Source organism: Pseudophryne corroboree, chromosome 6 (genome assembly GCF_028390025.1).
Source record: "Pseudophryne corroboree isolate aPseCor3 chromosome 6, aPseCor3.hap2, whole genome shotgun sequence".
Classification (NCBI taxonomy): Eukaryota; Metazoa; Chordata; class Amphibia; order Anura; family Myobatrachidae; genus Pseudophryne; species Pseudophryne corroboree.
The window spans coordinates 182,460,844-182,481,656 of record NC_086449.1 but is presented as its reverse complement, the minus strand read 5'-3'; the positions used below and the strand labels follow the sequence as shown (position 1 = coordinate 182,481,656).

The window sequence follows — 20,813 nt, the reverse complement described above, 5'->3', positions numbered from 1 at the left end:
CCACCTTTTTGGAAAGGCACGTCAACGCTTTGTCCACCCTTGGGGAGGATTCCCACCGTATCCTGTCCTTTATCTGGAAAGGATACGCCATAAGAATCCTTTTGGTAATCTGCAGTTTCTTGTCTGGAGTTTCCCAAGCAGTTTCAAATAACTCATTTAATTCAAAAGAAGGTGGAAAAGTAACCTCCGGCTTCTTTTCTTTGAACATGTGGATCTTTGTATTAGGTACAGCGGGGTCATCTATAATATGCAGCACATCCTTTATAGCAATAATCATATAATGAATACTCTTTGCCAATATTGGCTGCAACCTCGCATCATCATAATCGACACTGGATTCAGAATCCGTGTCGGTATCTGTGTCGACTACCGGAGAAAGTGGGCGTTTTTGGGAACCAGAAGGCCCCTGTGACATAGGGAAAGGCAGGGCATGGCCCCCTGTACCATCCCTGGACTCTGCTTTGTCCAAACGTTTGTGCAATAAATTCACATTTGCATTTTAAATATTCCACATATCCATCCAGTCCTGTGTTGGCGTTGCCGACGGAGACACCACACTCATGCGCTCCACCTCATCCCTAGGAGAGCCTTCCGCTTCAGACATGCCGACACGCACGTACCGACACACCACACACTCAGGGAAAGCTGTAATCTGGAGACAGTTCCCCCACAGGCCCTTTGGAGAGACAGAGAGAGAGTATGCCAGCACACACCCAGCGCCAATAACCCTGGAAAAAATTACCCAGATACAGCGCTTCTTTATATATGTAAATGTACTGCACCAAACTATGTGGGCCCCCCTTCTTTAAAACCCTCTGTCACCGGTGATCAGCAGGGGAGAGTCCGGGGAGCCAGCTTCTCAGCGTGTGCTGTGGAGAAAATGGCGCTGGTGAGTGCTGAGGGAGAAGTCCCGCTCTTTTAAAACAACTGGCGGGGATTCACTGTAAATACCACAAAAAAGTGTATATATATGTATAGCCAGTCTTAGAGGTATATATTGCTGCCCAGGGCGCCGCCCTCTCCCCCCCCCCCCCCGCCCTGCACCCAACAGTGTGCGCTGTGTGTGTTCTGTGAGGGAACAATGCCGCGCAGCGTTACCGCCGCGCGTTACCTCAGTGAAGCTCTGAAGTCTTCTGCCGCCTTTGAAGTCTTCTTCTTCCTATACTCACCCAGCTTCTATCTTCTGGCTCTGCGAGGAGGACGGCGGCGCAGCTCCGGTTCGAACCGCTAGGGGAGACCTGCGTTCTGACTCCCTCTGGAGCTAATGGTGTCCAGTAGCCTAAGAAGCAGAGCCTATCACTTAAGTAGGTCTGCTTCTCTCTCCTCAGTCCCACGGTGCAGGGAGCCTGTTGCCAGCAGGTCTCCCTGAAAATAAACAACCTAACAAAATACTTTCTTTCAGGAAGCTCAGGAGAGCTCCCTGTAGTGCACCCAGTCTCCTCTGGAGGAGGGGCATAGAGGGAGGAGCCAGTACACACCCATACCTAAAGTTCTTTTTTAGTGCCCATGTCTCCTGCGGAGCCAATCTATTCCCCATGGTCCTTACGGAGTCCGCAGCATCCTCTAGGACGTAAGAGAAATAAGAAATAATGCTAAAGAAATTAGTATGTGATAAGTGTTAATGTAAGGGTATGCCACACTAAAGCCATCCAGCTCCGCCAATTCAGGGGCACCACATCCCACACCTCGACAACCCCAATCTGGGTCTATGTTTAACCAGCAAGGAGCCACATGATAATGGCTCCAGTGGCGCACCCAGGGGGGGGGTTCCGAGTACCCAGAAACCCCCCTCCACTTTTTTTAAGCTGCATGAGTATTATTAATGACTGTCTAGCGTCCTCTACAGCCTGCTGTCTTCCTGGTGGCACTTGTAAGTGCAATAAAAGTTTACTTTATTTTAATTATAGTACATATATATCCATGTGCATACATATATACACATGTATATACATACATACATGCATACATACATACATACATATAAACACACACACACATATGATATATATATACATGTGTATATATATTTGTACTGTATGTGTGTGTACATATATATATATATATATATGTATGCATGTTTAATATGCTATGTATATGTGTATATGTATGTGTGTATGTATATATATATATATGTGTAGATATATGTATATATATATATATATATATATACACACACACACACACACACACACAGACACACTAGTTTTACGGACCCAGCATATACTGGGTCACCTCAGTCCCCACCCCCGTGATTGGCTCCGCCCAGTTCTGGAACCCCCCCCATGCAAATCCTGCGTTTGCCACTGGGCTCCCTGCTACAATATATCTAAGCTAAGAGCTACCCACCTTGGAACAACCCTATAATGCTCCATCTGGCATGCAAAAGGGGTCCAAACCAAGTACTGAGTACATATCCATCATTATACTTTTCAGAGGAACAACATTTCTGTATTTAAAATCCTTTTTTATTGATTTTATGTAATATTCTATTCTTCTGAGATTTTGGATTTGGGGTTTTCTTAAACTTTAAGCCACAATCATCAAAATTATAACAAATAAAGGCTTGAAATATCTCACTTTGCATGTAATGAGTCTATATAATATATTAGCTCCACCTTTTAAGTTGAATTACTGAAATAAATTAACTTTTGCATGATATTCTCATTTTCTGAGTTTCACCTGTATGCAAGTATTGGGACTCGCCCCAACATCACACATGCAGTTGCCAGTTTGCAATTAACCCTGGGAGGTAACACTGGATTGCAGTGAAAAGAATCTTAAGGTACTTAAAAGTTACAAGTTCATTAAAGTTGGTGTTTACAAAGTCAAAAGGTACGACTTTGGAAGTTTTCTGTGATGCCGATTGGAGATCAGATGAGGATGACCGTTCCTACATGGGATACTTGTTTGTTTTGGTAGGCGCAGCCGTCAGCTGGGTGAGCAGAAAGCAACCCACTGTTGTCCTATCCATCACTAAAGCAGAACACATGGCACTTACAGCAACTGTAAAAGAAGCTTTATGGATAAAGGAAACTTTATGTGAGCTTAGCCTTCTTTACCACACTGAGACTATCAGCATCGCGTGTGATAATAAGGGAGCAATTGATTTGTCTTCCAGCACCAAGCATTATGGAAGGTCCAAACACATTGCCATTAGACATCACTTTATCCGTGAGTTAATGGAAAACAAGTCTGTCAATATGGATTACATAGCAAGTGAGAGCAATGCTGCTGATATGTTGACAAAGGGACTGTCATCACACTTGCTGAATATGTTCATGACAAAATGTGGATTGGAATACTTTTGAGAAATGTTGATTTGTTTTACTGTTTGCTTACCATGCTTTATTAAATGTGTTTTCGGTTACAGGAAAACTTTATTGAGAAATGTGTTGATAAAGTGTTATGCAAATGTACTGTATGTAACCGGAGACAGCCTTGAGCGAGGGGGGTGTTAGACAGTGGCTCACTCTGCAGTCTATCTCCTTTCCCAGCACTAGAGGCAGCTATGCTCTAGTGTTTTCCTTCCTAGTGTTAGCTCAGTGCAAGACGAGGTGCTTAGTGCACAGTCTGAGAGAGTTCTTCCTAGGAGAGACAACTGCACTGACGTGCAGCTTCTGCTCTCCTTAGTATGTGATCTTGTCTATCCTGCAGCCGCACCCGGTGTGTACTGAGATGCTGTGTTACCACTGTACTGCTTCACATGTATACTGTGAGTACCTGCTGCTGCAGAACATCTTCTATATACTACAAGCTGTTATCTCTGTTATCTGAATAAACCAATCATTCTGGTTAAGTGCCGTTGTGTGGACTAACATCCCTATCCGACACCGCAACACTCTGCCAACATTTACGAAGGTAGTGAGCCAGTAGAGAACAGTGCCACATCTGTCAATGGAGTGAATGGGGTGCAGGAGAAGAGGGTGACAACTGTATCGAAAGTTGCAGGGAAGCATGGAGGATGAGTAGTGAGAAGTGACTTTTGGGAGGAATTCAATTGGGTGAAGGCTTTAGCGAGGTACAAATCCTTGTTTATCTCAATCCCAATTTTGGATTACTGTGGATATGCCCACTACCAATATCTGCGGTATCCAATAAAAGAAAGAGTTGAAAACCTCACGTTGCGTGTTAAACCCCCCCCAAAGATACTCACCTGTCAGGGTCTCATGGAGTCCCTGGTGGTCTCCGTGGCTCCCGTTGGTCTCCCCTCCATCTTTACACTGCGGAATGGGCTGCTGGGAAGCGTGGGCAGAGACGTGCGGTGAGGTAAATGGCTCAGGAGGTACTGTCTAGTACCAGAGACAGATTTACACACAATTTCTGCTCCAATGGGTTCATGTGGGCATTATACACAGGTGCAGCAGTATATTCTGCTGGAAATGTGGTGAGATTTGATCAGAAATGTGCAGAAAAGGTATGCAGACCCACACCTGCCATAGGCTTTTTACTCCAGACATTTGACTATAAACATCATTAGAATAATAAAAATAAGATATTTTTAATACATTGTTTGTAATTTTTTTTATATACTTTATATAGTCAATACTTTGGTTTAAACGTAAGTATGACAGGTATAGCTCTGCCTCACCCCACTGCATGCCACTGGCGCGGGGGGCTGTTAAGAGGCTCCAGAACTGCTGGGAGATGTAGTTCTCCCAGCCACCGCCTCCGTGAGGGATTACATAACACGGGTGGGGGGGAAGGGGGGGGTCACACACACACACACACACACACACACACACACACACTCACACACACATTACACACTCACAATACACTCACATACTCACCGCTGCTGCAGACTACCAGATCTCGGCACTGGAGGAGAAGACACTGCTTTGGAAGGTAATTGCTGACTAATTAAGCTAATTGGAAACTTCCAATTGCTTAATTAGCCCTCATGGGGTGCCGCCAGGTTGGCAGAGCAAGTCCTGGTGATTTTTTTCTAAAAATAGCGATTTTAGGAAAAATATGACTTGCTCAGAGTTTGCGTGAAAAAAGATGCAATGATTACTATAGAAATTACCGCATCTCATTTTCAGTCCTGTAACTGAATAGCAAAACCCTACGGCTGCAGGATTTTTCAAATTTCCCGTTGTCAATTGAATCTGGCCCTTAGTGGGTGATTACATCAATTGTCACTTCAGTGAGTGCAGTCTAAGTGGAGTGTGTCGGCACCGGCATTCCGATCAGTGTCGGGATTCTGGCGTCGGTAATATTGACAGTAGGGATCCCAACTGCAGTGGTATTAAGTAATGTATAATTTGTACAAGCAATTAACGATATATCATTCGGCCCATCTGCAACTGTGTACACACATTGGGACAAATGTAATGCCGTCCGAGTTAGCCTGAGGTGCGGGTTTGCTGGCCGAACTTGGATGTTTTTTTTAAAGTGACAATCATTTACAAGGCATTGTTTTGCCTTGTAAATGATTGCCTGTTTAAAGAAACGTTCAAGTTCGAACTGCAACCCGCACATCCAGCCAACTCGGACGGCATTACATACCACCCATTATATCTGTGAATGACGTCTTCCACAGATATACAGTATCGCATTGGCCGTGCTGCATGGCAGAAGTGATATATGGTACAGATATATTGTTCACATCTTATTGCGTGTACAGGAGACCAAACGACCGCATAATATTATTGCTGCAAGCACTACTGACAATGACATCACAACAAGTTCAGTGGTTTCTTCTGACCCGACATATTGGGCCATATTCAGAGATGTACTGTATGCTATTGCCGTCACAGTGAGAATGTGTATGCAGCAACTGTGCAAAATAATGCAAATGCCGCTGCCGCCTGGGTTTGAGATGGCTGCTGGCGGCTTTGAGAGTCCCATTGCCTGTGTATAAAGACGCAGCGCCGGTCACAGATCAGTCGATCAGTAAAGTTATGAGTAGCCCTAGGGTTGCTCATTATGGCTGCAGGAAGTAAGACATCGGAGCCGTGGCAGCTGGGTACTGGATCGCAGTTGCCGGCTGAGACCTTCCCCCATAAACATGACATGCCTGCATTTTTGCTGCCACTCACCGTAACTGCCTGCAAACGGACCCTGACTGTCAATCACTTTGTGAATAAATGCTCTCTGCAACCGCTGTCTCAAGACCATCCTGGCTCATATGCAGTGTGACTGCTGATAATCTCTCAATTGTGTAAAAATCAAGTTGCATCCATTTCGGAATCAGGCCCATTGTGCATCCTTACCAACACCGATACATCAGTCGCCCGGTTGGACGATCCATCATTCAAGTGTGTAACCCACATAAGTCCTTGAGGTTTGTTTCTTTAGTCCAAAACGGATCCCCCTAGCAATATCATTAGAGACACCCAGGCAGGATGTAATAAAAGAAAGATGCAGTAAAACCCCCGAAAACGGGGGTTTTACTGCATTTTCAAATGTACTAAGACCCTACCGCCGGTTTTTCGCCATCCAGGGTATCGCCATCTCTGGATGGCAATACCCTATAAAAGCCTATGAGCTTCTTATCGCCGACCGCCGAAACCTGCCGCAGATGCCAACCCCCCTCCCCTCTGGCATACCTTTTTCCAGGCAGCCCTGGTACCGGAAGGTAATCTCCTCCTCCCCCTAGCAACGCAGCCGGAAGTCCTTCCGGCTGCATGGGGAGGAGGAGGCGCCCGGGGCAGCCTGCTGCTGTTTCCCGGCATCTAGGCAGTGTGGAGACCCCTTGGAGGTGACGGAGACCCCCCGCACACCACCTCACAGGTATCGCGGGGGGCCTCCGTCACCACATTGCGATATTGATCCCATATGTTATTACATATGCGATCAACATCGCTGCGGTAAGCGGCGAGGGGCGGCAATGTATCTTAATACATCCCGCCCCTACTCTCTGCAAGTCTTGCAGTGTTGTAGCTCTTACATCGCCCAAAATTCAAGTTGAGAACATTTGTTTCCCTCCTTCCATCAGATTTCTGGACACCTTGAAAAACAATTGGGTTCATTTACATAATTGCAGTGTGTAGCAAGTGAGGAATACTGTCTGTCAGGGCTGAATCAGCTCACACTAATGAGAACAAATATAAATGCTCAGCGGTTTGAAGTGTTTAACATGGATTAAATAAAGATGGGATCTGCAGACCTGGCTAATAGACACCACTATAGCAGTAGGGAAATTATAATGTGATGTTAAAGGGACATTTAATATCTAAATGGGAGTTACCCTAAAAAAGTTGTTTTGAAGCAATATAATAACAAAACATAACCATGCAGCGTCCAATCTGCTCCCTGCATCAGGCACTGCGTGGATGCAAATTGGCCACAGCGTTTATGGAGTACATCAATGGAGACAGGAGTTAGCAGCACAAATTCATATCCACAAATATATACATACATAACTCACAAACTTGCATAAGGAGGTCTGGCTGTACAGGTTGAGTATCCCATATCCAAATATTCCGAAATACAGAATTTTTGAGTGAGAGTGAGATAGTGAAACCTTTGTTTTCTGATGGCTCAATGTACACAAACTTTGTTTAACCACTTAACTGACGATTTATTTCGCCGAAAACCGCTCCGAAATTGTCATTTTTTTTAATGAGTGAATTAGGTGAAGAACATGACTTTAACCCTATCCCAAATAATTTTAGTTAAAAAAAAAAATGAAAAAATATCTATTTTTTTGTTTCTTGTTCCCACAAAACATCGAAACATTGATCGGGAACATAGCGACCATCGGAACATCGGGAACATCACGACCATCACGGCTTTCATTTTCAAAGCCGGGACAGCCTGTAGGTATACAGGGGGGGTCTGGGGGTGGCTTGGGAGGGTTAATTTACTCTCCCCAGCGGCTGCCATTGTCTGCAGCCGCTGGAGGGGGGGATCCTGCCGTGCTGACCAATCAGCAGCGATCGGCAGCACGGCAGACGCAGGGTGAGAGTGCAGGGAGGCAGAGGGACCTTCCGGTCCTCTGACAGCAGCAGCGGAGGGAAGTTTCTCTTCCCTGCCACTGCTAACACTCTCTATCTGACTGGTCGCATCCTGTGCGACCAGGTCAGATAGAGCACTTGCAGGCATAGTCGCATCTGATGCGACCATGCCATGCAAGTGGTTAATACACAAAGTTATTAAAAATATTGTTTGTGTGTATAAGGTGTATATGAATCATAAATGAATTGTGTGTATGCACACAAACTTTGTTTAATGCACAAAGGGAGTCATTCCGAGTTGATCGCTCGCTGCCGATTTTCGCAGCGCACCGATCAGGTAAAAAAATGGCAAAACTACATATGCGTATGCGCCGCAATGTGCACGCACGTCGTACGGGCACAAAGAGCATCGCTGCTGTGCACTGGATCTAGCAAAGATTCCATTCGCACAGCCAATCGCAAGGAGATTGACAGGAAGAAGATGTTCATGGGTGTCATCTGACCGTTTTCTGGGAGTGTTTGGGAAAACGCAGGCATATCCAGGCGTTTGCAGGGCGGGTATCTGACGTCAATTCCGGGACCTTCGTCGCTGCAATCATCGCACAGAATAAGTAACTACAGGGCTGGTCTTGTTTTGCACAAAATGTTTTTGTACGACTCAGCGGCACAGGCGTTCACACACTTGCATAGCGAAAATACACTCCCCCGTGGGCGGCGACTATGCGTTTGCACGGCTGCTAAAAGTAGCTAGCGAGCGATCAACTCGGAATGAGGGCCCTTGTTATTAAAAATACTGGTTACAATTACCTGCAGGCTGTGTGTATAAGGTGTATATGAAACATAAACGCATTCTGTGCTTAGACTTGGGTCCCATCACCATGATATCTCATTATGGTATGCAATTATTCCAAAATACAGAAAATCCGATATCCAAAGTACTTTTGGTCCCAAGCATTTTGGATATGGGATATTCAACCTGTAATAATCAGCATTCATTTCCCCATCTGGCCGTTTACAAGCTAAAGAGGTCAGTCATCCAAACACCATCATCCCTCTGGGACTCTGGACTTAGATGAGATATTTCTATAATATGCAGGGCCGTAGAGAGATTGCCCAATCCCCAGTAAAGTTGGGGGTGTGGCCTAATCACAGAGGTGTGGTTACACCCCCTCTTCTAAAAAAATGTAGAAAAGTCTGCTGTTTGTGACTATATGCGACCTGAACAGAGGGGTCGCTGTGAGGGGGGTGATTGCTATCCACACTGTAGGCAGAGGAGACTGTTGCACTCAGTGGCAGCAGCCTCCCTGCACCCAACAAAGCCCAGCACACAGCAGCATGTAAGGGGGAGAATTTGAGGGGGGTGCGCAGGCCTAGACTCCGCCGGGCTCCTCCAATAAGTCGGGCACGGGTAATTAGGACACCCACCTTCATCAGTGCCACTGATAATATGCAACCCCTATGGGCCTGTATTCTGGCTCACACATATATAGTGGGATAAAGCCAACACTTTATGAAATATAGTGTCAGGGTCTGCATAAAGAGTGCTTCGGCATAATGAGGGGGGGGGGGAGGGGCATGTTCTTTCCTAATGAAGTTCACCACCTAACACCCTTCCCTAAAATCTCACGTGGATTAATATGCACACACTTGGCAGGTGCTCCCATCCCTGCTGAGAGTAAAGTTGAATGGGTGATACCTCTCAAGACTCTAACAATTAGGACCAAGGTGCCTATAGTTGCATGTGACGTGATGGACCACTCAAATAGGGATTGACCCAAAGTATGACAACCCCACTGAGTAGGCCGAGGGCTCAAATATTAATATTATTTATAGAGAGGACCAGGGAACCTTAAAGAGATCATGCAGACTGGGACGGCCAACATTTTTCATTGATTCATTGCGTATTAGATTGCCGAGCAAAGTGTTATTGTCTTGGAAAATGCAGTAACTGTAAGTTTTAAAGAAAGTTAATGAGTAAAAATAGCTTAGACTTTATTGGCGGGTTGTAATGGAGTCCGAGATCGCCAGAGGTGCGGGATGCTGACCAATTTCAGACTTTTTTTTAAAGGGGCAATCACAAGGCAAAACTGTGGCTTGTCAGTGATTGCCCCTTTAAAAAACGTCAGAGATTGGCCAGCATTCCACACCTTTGGCGATCTAGGACTCCATTAAATCCCACAACTGATGTAATTATTTAAACTAAGTTGATTAATGATTAATATTTCTTGCTAATAAATATGTTATTATTGCTGGGAGGCTGGATTTAAGCAATAGCTCACTTAAGCCAGAGAAGATTTGACCCCTCAAATCGATGCAGCCACTATTCACTTTCTCCATACCATCCAGACTACCTGAAAACCATATCTTGGCCAATCTGTGTCAGATATTACCATCTTTAGATATGCATATCCTCTTCCAACTAAGATGTCCTTATTCCGTGCCACAAATTTCACCTTTAGACTGTTAGTTTTAATCCTGCCCTGATTTGCACTGATTGAACATCATCAACACTATTTAAAGCATTCAATTGGCCATATGCCATGCCTACTGATATCCTGCCTCTTCGATTTACATGTGCACTTCACTATGATCAATGACCTCAGTTTGATCCACTGACTTCCTTTTGTGCGTAACAATTACTTCCTTAAATGTAAATTCTTTCTAATTTCCCTAATAAAATGTTGTCCTCTTGGAAAATTAGAGGATAAAGATCCATCCGATAATAATGACCATGTTGCTCTGAATAGCAGGTGGTCTTCAGTATGCCGACTGTCGGGATCCCGGCGCACAGTATACCAGCGCCGGAATCCCGACAGCCAGCATACCGACACTTTTTCTCCCTCGTGGGGGTCCACGACCCCCCTGAAGGGAGAATAAAATAGCGTGGGGTGTGTAGCGCGCCACCGTGTCCGCAGCGTGGCGAGCGCAGCGAGCCTGCAAGGGGCTCATTTACACTCGCCACGCTGTTGGTATGCCGGCGGTCAGGCTCCCGGCGCCGGTATGCTGGTCGCCGGCATACCATACTACACCCCTGAATAGCACATCAAATGTGTAGTACAACACAGAGCATCATCAGTCACATTTTGCAAATGAAAGATGGTGGATCAGCCTAACCTTTATGGGATCTTTCTCAGGGAACAAAACCATGGATATTTGGACATAGAAGCTCCCCAGTCTCCTTAAGCCCACCTCCTTGATTCATTTTTCCATAAACATCTACGGATAATCTCTAGCTGATTTGAGGGCCCTGCATACTCCCAGTTCTGTAGGTTTCCAGTAAGGTATCTGAAATTCCTCTGAAAACCTCTTTCTTAGTAGCAATGACATCTTCCTCTCTGGATATTTCCTAATCCCCTTTTCCTGTGGTTATCTTTTATCTGGCCTGCTTTCATATCTCTCAGATGACCCTCGTAACATCCTGGGCATTCGTCACAAAATTTGCAATGAGGGGCCTTCATTGGTCATTGAATTTCCCCTCTTTGCCCATGGATATGCACCTCCTGTTCCTGAAGACAAAGCACCAACAGGCCTTGTTGTATACTACTCTTCCACAACCAGGGTTGGCCCCCAAAACCTTATAGACCTTCTCCAGGAGACTCCTCGCAGGAGTACATATATCCATAGAGAGCTGAATAGTTTTTGGAGCTCTTTTTCCCAATTATGCTAGCCAATATAGCAAAGGGAAGGGACATAAACGTTGTTTGCATAATTTGATAATACCTTCTACTCAACATTCTTCTGCTTCCATCCCTTCTGACTAGGGTCAGATGAAAACCTAGTAATGGAAGTAAAGAAGTAGTTTCCACAAACTCATTCCTCCTGAGTGGGGGAATCTCACCTTGTATTATGGCAGCAATGTCACTGGCCACAGATACTGTCAACAAGAATTTTCTCCATTCCTTTCAACTACCTTGTTGTGTACAGTACGATACTAACACAGGACACACAATGGAAGCGTATAGAGTACAAGGGAGACGATTAATGAAAATAACACATTGCATTGACAAGTGTAATTTTTTATAGCCAATTATCCTGGTGATAAAAATGACTTATCCTGCAAGTTAGCAATTTGTTAGTGCTGTGGCAACTGTCAATACGTAGCTGCTTCGGAGAAAGCAATCCAAAGCGACAAGTATTCCATATTGCCCCGGAGCTGCTGCTCTGCAATTCTGTGTAGGTGTAGCACCAAAAACATAAAAGTTCCAAGATCAATAAAACATTTGTTTCTCAAAGTTTCATATTTGTATATATATATATATATATATATATAAAGAGTCCACAGTGTGGAGGTGCACTCATCAAGTCAAGAGGTCTCCAGCAGCTTCAATTTTCACAATAACTTTATTTCAGACGATATCGGGCTTATTGTAGTCGACATTTCGATCCTCAGTGTAGGATCTTTATCTTTGCAGTGAGGAGATTTCCTACTTGGTGCTTGAATTTTAAGCCCTACAGCCAGTATACTGTCTAAATACGACACATTGATTTTTTGAGTAAGTGTATGATCGTACTATTTATTGACACACTGGTGCTGTTGGTTAGTGGTACTGTATTGCGTGCTTTGAACATTTTATTTCAGCCAATTAAGTTTCACATACTTGGTGTTGTTCTCTATTCACGGTGAACTGTGACAAGAGTTGTGGTACTGCTCTCTCTTACCCTCATAGGGTGTGAATCGAGTTTTGTTGTAATAAGTGTTTGGGACCTGGTAGTCAATTTATGTTTATGTTTTTGTTCTTGTACGTATATTGATTTTTATGTTTTTGTTTTTTTGTAGTAATCAATATGTGATGCTTTCAAATTATTATTCTTTATATATGGAAGCTTGTCTTGATAAAGATCCTACACTGAGGATCGAAACGTCGACTTCAATAAGCCCGATATCGTCTGAAATAAAGTTATTGTGAAAATTGAAGCTGCTGGAGACCTCTTGACTTGACGAGTGCACCTCCACACTGTTGGACTCTTTCTAAATATTGTGGGTCTACCCGTTGAAGGTGATCCCCACTAGGTAGCACCGCACTGTTGCTAACATTATTGATGCGAGTGCAGGACTATTCGTGTTATATATATATATATATACAATATGTATAGCTGATGTGTTATATTAGATCTACCCTGTCCGAAGCGCCCATCCCTGGAAACAATATTCAATTTCTGGGGTCATGATGAGAATAGACCCATCGCAGCAGCATATTGATAGGTTTGCTAATGCAGGGGCATGGTAAAGCCTAAGCTGGTGATAACGCTCTACATATACTGGGTGAAGTGACAAATAAACAGTCCTATCTGCAAATATGGCTTTTTTCACCCTTTGATAAGTTTGCCCCTAATAATGTGTAGTATTAAAAAAAAAAAACCAGTGTGGAGGGAACTTGGGTATAGCAGTGACAACAGCGCATGTTATAACCCCCTAGGGCTGAAGGGCTGTCAGCGATTACTTTCACTGCACCCTGTACAGCTGTCCTTGCGTTAATGCAAACCTTGGTAATGTTTGTAGGATTGGGAAAAAAAGGGATTTGTTTGGCACTGTAATTTACCCTTCTTATTAAAAACTCACTCAGCCCATTAAAATATGAAATGAGGCCTTGCCCAGCACTGACCCCTATACTCCCTAAACATATCAGTGACCCGACTCTCCTGTGCTCAGCGTCCTGTCACTTCTCTGTATGTTATGATCCTGCTGCAGAGAGTGAGCCCCAGGCTTTTCCAACCAGTCAATTTCACACATGGAAGGCTTTGTCTATCTTAATCAAGTTGTTTTAGAGATCAAAGTATCTCATAAACCAGCACATCCCTGTAACTAAACAGTTTATCCCCCAACTGGCGCTACACGGAGCCAGCTAATTCTCCCATTTCATTTTCAAAAATGCCTTTATAAACAGAACCAGCTCATTTTCCAACTCCTGCTGGTGTCATTTCAGCCTGATGTCTCTCTCTACAAATACACAAAATAATCTTATATTCCATCTACGGAACCAGGTCAGTTATTTGCATCTACTTGTCGGTATGGCACCAACATACTCAGACAAAATGGTTCATTATAATGGTACAAAATGTGAGTATCCACTAGATAGACCTTGCTGTCAAGATCTCCATATATAACAAAAACTGTTATACATTGGCAAATACAGCCAATCAATTCACAAGAAACTAGTGACATCACTGAAACATGAGGCATAAAGTGATGTCACTAATTACTAGAGAACCTCACAAACAGTGGTTCCTCCCACAAATAGCTGAACCCTGTCTGTAGCCCATAAGTCATTTTAAATTACTTCTGATCCTATTGCTACTCTTGTCATTCCTTTCTCTTGGCAGAACACTAACACATGTCTTCAGATCTATGATCTTTATAAGATATAACTACGTAAGTTCTCTAGCCTGATTCCTAATCGTAAGTAAATTTACTTACACATAATAACAAAAATAAGAGTCCACTGAAACAGTCACTGGTTTACTACAAACATACAGTAAGTAGCATCTGTGGCCCTGACACACAAATACTGGAGCCCCCTTCTGGTCTAGTTGCTGCAGCTACTTACACCTTTGGATAAATGTCTGTGCGGCATATGTCAGTACAAAAAGAAAAAACCCTGAAATTTTGGTAAGGAACCGACTTTTAGCAGTCATTGATTTAGAATTGTGCAGATACTTATTTGTATAGATCTTTAGATAATTCAAAATCATGAAAGTTGAAACATGGAATTTGACGGCAGATAAGAACCACTTGGCCCATCTAGTCTGCGCTTTTTTTAACCATATTTTTATGTCAAAACTTATTTGATCCTTATTTCTTTGTAAGGATATCCTTATGTCTATCCCATGCATGTTTAAATTGCTCTACTGTCTTAGCCTCTACCACCTCTGATGGGAGGCTATTCCACTTGTCCACTACCCTTTCTGTGAAGTAATTTTTCCTCATATTTCTCCAGAAAAGTTCTTGCAATATTATCATCCATTTATAAGATCTATACAAATGGCAACCCATGCATACTGGAAGTATTCAGATGCTGAAGATTGTGTGCACTTACCCAGTTCATTCGCAACATTGAAGGTGTTCCCTTCATACAAAATCCTGTTATTAAGAACGGTGCGGCAAAGACACTCCACGCCCAATATCTTTTCTTGCAATGATTGCCTATATCGCAGTGATGTCTGACAGTGCATCGCCAAAAACTGAGTATGCCCCTTATACTTTCTACAGCTGTGCTAAGAAGTGTAAATCTTGTTCAGCATTTTTTAAACGGCATAGAGAGCTGCCCAAAAATGTATTTGTTTTATTACATTTGTCAATATTGTTTGACCCCCACTGACCTTCATACTCTAGTATCCCAGTTTCACTTGCGCTGCTGTAGGGTCCTGTGTCATATAAAGGCCTTAAAGTGTACACTGTAAATCTGACAGCACCACAGCCACCTGACAAAAGTTATTATTTTTCTTTATGCTAGATAAAATCCCCAGTCCATCTCCCAGATACTGTGTGTCTAATGCTTACATGTAAATTACTGTTTTATTCAGCACTATTTCCATGGCAGAAATGTTTAATTATATTTGCTCTGTATTATATTTACCATGAAAGGAGTTTGTTAACACTTTTACATATAGACTGCTAAAGTATAAATGTGTTTACATAGTGTCTCACCCAGATATACCTTTGATGCCACAATCCAGCCACTGCATCCAGTGCATCTGTGGGATTAGCGGCAACGTTGTCATATCGGAATCATTTGTGCAACAAGACATTGACTTTTACTGTTAATAGTGTGTTAAACAAAAAGCTGAAGGCGCATATTTTGCTTCCAGAGACCTAAATAAATGTAAACTACCTTTCTACAATGATACTTGCTCAGCGTATCTTATTTACAGCAGTTAGAATGTCTGAGCAAGGAAATGCTAATTTGTAGCATTCATCCACAATAACATGAATTCTGCTACAGAAAATGTGATGTACAGTCGTGCAGAAAATATTGGACACTTAGCAATGATAGAAAACCTCTGCTAATGTTGCTAGGGAAATGTAACCGGCGTGCCGTCTACTGCCTTCCAACCACTCTAGGTGTACCATATTCAGACAGCAATGCAATCTAAACTTCTGCAACGGAAATTAAGTTTTGGTACCAGTAAAAGGTTTGCATATACAGCAGTTTCATAGAACTGTCCGCAAATTATTAAAACAAAGGAATTAAAGTAGTCACTTGTGTTGATTACTCTTAATCCTCTAATGTCACCAGGATAGCCCGAAACAGATTGTGTGGGAGTAACGCCACATATAATGGATTTACCATACCTTGCATGTGATGGATTTAGTATACCCTGCATTCATTCTTTTACTAAATAACACCCTGCAAGCTATAGCTACCTCCAGCAACAGAGGGTTGGTTGCTGCAGACACTAGTAGCTCAGATGTAGTGGAAGCATTCCTTACCTGTATACCAACCAACATAATGCATAGTGTTTAAAAACCTAAAAGGTATTTCTTTGCATTATATTGTAAAATAGAGAAAAGCTAGCTAAACGGTCTTAACAAATGTGAATTTATGGCATTAGGATCACATATATTTTGTCTTCTTAATTATCCAGAATAGCAAAATTCAGCAGCTTACACTGTTTGCTTTGAAGATTATGTTCTACATATGAATATTAAAAAAATGTAAGCAAGCATCAGCTTAGCCGGAATAGACTATGTGATTGTTGTCAGGTTAACCTGTCCTTTTAAATTGTAAAGAAAACTAAAACACAGACTTTTAGAAAAAGATATCTTGGTCATTAAGAATTTGTTATTGTGATGTATTAACTGGCACCAATTTAGGAATTTATGTTCAGCAGCATATATTTATCCTTTCCTAATTTACAGATTAGAACTCTTGATTTTTAATCATTAATCACTGCTGTGAAGGGAACCACCATAGCAGCCTATCTTGGGTTAAATTGTAAATTTAACGGAATATGCTGCGCTATATAAGAAACTGTTAATAAATAAATAAATCTATCAGGATCTGTTAGTTAAAAAAAAAAAATCCCAATTGTCAACCAACTTTTTTAAATATACAATATTTTAATATATTAAAAACAATAATTACCTATTTTAATACTATACGAAAAAACCTGCATTTTTAAATATATTTGTTTTCTAAAACTGTTTACTTAATTGTGTGTTGCAGTAAATGATATATATATAAAAAAAAAAAAAAGTGTTGATACTACATAGTCATTTATGTGTATCACTACTGGCAGTATATGCAGTGCCATTGAACACCAGCAGATGGTGCTAGTGCTCCAGTTTACAACGACTACCTTATTCAGTTATTAAAATCATAAACAATCTCTAAATATTTTAATAGCAAAAAACATTGTTTATTGTAATCAATACATTCCAGATATTGTACTATTGAATGCTTTGGCGTTTTCGATTTCTTTAATGTAATATTAGCAGGTTAACCGACGTGAAATTATTTCAGAAAGCGTTAAAAAAAAGGAAATAAAAATCTGGATGTAATGTATAAGAACACAGAGTGGATAGTTAAGTTTTCATTTATTAAACAAAATAAGATTTTTTGGATAGCCACCAACGCATTTGTAATCTCTCTCCTCCCACCCGCTCCCACCATGCCAAGAACACATTACAAAAAAATACACTTCTTTAGGACTACAAAATTAAAAGGAGGCAGAGTTTTGTGTTGCTTTTTTTTAACAAAAAAACCCCCCTATATATAGGGAAATAAATGAAAGGGTAGAGTAAGCGATGAGTATCATGCAAAACAGCAAAAAAATAAAAAAAGTTAAAACAAAGAAACAGAAAAAGAAATAAAAGGCCAAATGGAAGACAAACTGATAATGCAAAAGAATGGTTTTGGGGCACAGAATGTTTGCATACCATTGAATTGTTGTTGTAAATAATGCACTTAATATTCCCAGCTTGAAGCTAACATACAGTAAATAAATATACAGTCTATGAGTTGGGGAGTTCTATTTACTGATATCCTAGCGCTGAAGCGGACGTTAACCTCTGTCCATAGAAAGCATACGGAGAGTAGTAAGATCCTGCTGGTAATGAGGGCATTGGGAGACCACTGGGTGTTAGGTGGCTCTTGTAGGGATGATACCTATTTAGTCCCAAAGTATGTGGACTCCTTAAAGACAGAGATCCCGGACTTCCAGGTCCAGTTGGGGGAAGGTGGAGGTGGCATGAAGCAGCAGAACCCAAACCAGATGTAGGGTACCCGGCCAAAAGTTTGTCTGCCCCAGGTAAGGCTGTGTGTGTCCGTAAGTGGGAAAGAAGTTCTTCTGACGTGGCAAATCTTTTGTCACAAGGTCCACTGGCAGACACCCAGTTGCATATGTGGGGGACGGGGTCATTTTGGAGCATAAAGCCATATGTGTAGAGTGGGTGGCCAGACAAGGAAGGGGTGACACTGGAAGACAATGTGGTGTGCACTGAATGGAGAGGGTGACTGGGATAAAAAGGATATCCAGACTTGAGGGCAGATGGATCGTGCACACAGGTGGAACAATTGCTTGAGCCGAGGTGGGAGGCATTGTGGTAGCTCAGGCAATATGGGTCCCTGCATAATCCTTGCATGAATGAAGGAGGAGAGGCACCAGTTAGAGGACTGGAGCTGGGTGGTTTTCCTGGCAAACCTAATGTCCCAGACAGCTGATTTCCAACCAGGCTTGTTTTGGTGTGATCCAGCCCAGGGACAAACTGGGATGGGTATCCAGCATAGGCACCCACTATGGATCCATGGTATCCAATGCCAGATGGTGGAAGAGGGTAGACTGAATGTCCAGGTTTATAGGGAGAAACTGGGGCCACATGGCCAGATCCAAGGGACTGTGGCTCAGATTTGCTGCTGGGGGTAACATCCCCGCTTTGGCAGGACTCTGCACTAGAATTGCTGATACTGGCTCTTGTATGGCTGGAATTGGCTAGTGACACTTCACAACTGCTTTTAATAGCTTCAGGCTCTTTCTTCTCCTGCCCGTCATTGTTTTTAGAGTCGCAGTGCTGTCCAGGGGAACTCACTCTTGAAGAAGGTGATGGTGCATGGGGAGGAAAGGGTTGACAAGAACCACTCGGTACTCTAAATCCTGCCTTATCCGCAGAACCGCCATTAGAAGATACACTTTCCTTTCTTGACTCTCCTCCTTTGGAGTAGGGTTTGAAGCTTGACTTATCATCTAGAGGAGACTCGCCCAGCTTCAGCGAGGAGTTACGGCTGCTATCTTTTTCACTGGAAGTCACAGAGTTTAGTTTGGAGGACGGAGGGGGATCCGGTTTTCCGATCTGAGAACAGGTCTGAGCCAGTAAGGCGAGTGGACTTTTCTTGGCATCCAGCTAAGAACAAAAAAAGCAAATATAAAGATTTTGATGAGAACGACGTTGCAGCAAACATCTCAATGCTTATCTCTGACTGTTTTTTACCTTTTACACACTAATAAACACACACTGGAATAAAAAAATGACAATACTACTTTAGTACAAATTCCATAGCTATTTGTTATATACTGCTGTCTAACCAAATCCCCTCTACTTCAAACATGCTAAAGGTTACACAGACCATGCATATAGGCATAATTAGATTATATGCACTGAAAAATGTATATATAATTCTAAAACCTTTATGTACTGAATAACCGCAGGAGTGAAACAGTTAATCGTAAAGCCAAAATTGTCAAAGTATGTTACCGTGACCCACCCCCAGGCAATTAATTGAGATTTGGGGTGACAAAATCAGAGAACAGAGCCTGAGAAAATATAAAACACATTGATTGAACCTCTCCTCTTTCCCCCCCCCCCCCCTCCTATTCAACAGAACCCAGCTATTATTTCCAGGCTATAAATCTCCTGAAACTTTATCATTAGGGACTGCCAGAGGATGATTAATGACATGGGCCCACAAACTGACTAGGAGGGAAGAGGAGGGGGGTTAGTGGTGGTACAGGGGACGGGAGGAAGGGGAGGGGGGGGGGGGGGGAGAAACCCATAAAGATCAAAAATATAATTTAATTAGAAAGTGGGTGGAAATAAAATATCACAGGAAAAACTCAGGAGACCATTAAAAAAAAAAATGAGATACATTAACAACTCATACAAAACTATAGCCTGCAATTCTGTCACAAGCAACGAACGTGGCGTTATTAAAATAATAAATAAGATTTGCCGATTGTAAAAGAAGAAAAAAATTATCTTTTATGATTTTTATTTTTTTAAATCCTGCTATGAAGTTCCAGTAAAACGCAAATCATTGGGAGAGAGGTCCCCTTACAACAAGAGAGGTATTGATCTTTACTCTGTTACATCGCTGTAACATCCAATGACATAAAAGGGGGCCATAACTCATCGGACTGGACGCAAGACATAGAAAGGGGTCATCATGCACAACAAGGAGGCTACACAATGATACAAAAACACACTGTAAAGCGCAATGGAATATGCTGGCGCTATATAAGTAAATGTTATTAAATGATGCAAAGCAAGAACACTACACAATAATGCAAACCAAGAACCCTATATAATGAAACAAAACAAAACAAGAACCCTATATAATGATACAAAACAAAACACTATATAATGATACGAAATAGGATACAAAACAGGACTACACCATGATACAGAATAAGAAGGCTACGCAATGAACATTACACAGTGATACAAAGCAAGACTATACCAAGATACAGTACTAGACAAGAAGACCACTAGGAATCAAATGTGTAACCTTGTGAGGGGGAAGAATAGGGTACATTGCAAAGTCACACACACAAAGAATGCAAACAGAGCACTCCTTGTAATAAAAGCCTGTCTCTAGCGTTCATCAAACATGACTGGGTGTGTATCGGAGACTAGTTATCAGATCCCCGCAAGGCAACCTCCTAACCCCATCTGCTGTAGCGGGCGCAGCACCCCCTGCA

The 20,813-nt window shown here is 42.5% G+C and overlaps 1 protein-coding gene across 1 annotated transcript in view; it reads right to left on the bottom strand.

Annotated features, from left to right (window-relative positions):
• Positions 1 to 17,234: 17,234 nt before the first annotated feature.
• Positions 17,235 to 20,813, bottom strand: part of ZNF703 (zinc finger protein 703) — a 4,007-nt gene continuing 428 nt past the window's right edge. The window contains exon 2 of the mRNA XM_063925450.1: positions 17,235 to 19,239. Coding sequence (XP_063781520.1) covers positions 17,875 to 19,239 — 1,365 coding nt within the window. The 3' untranslated portion in view covers positions 17,235 to 17,874. The remainder of the gene's footprint in view (positions 19,240 to 20,813) is intronic.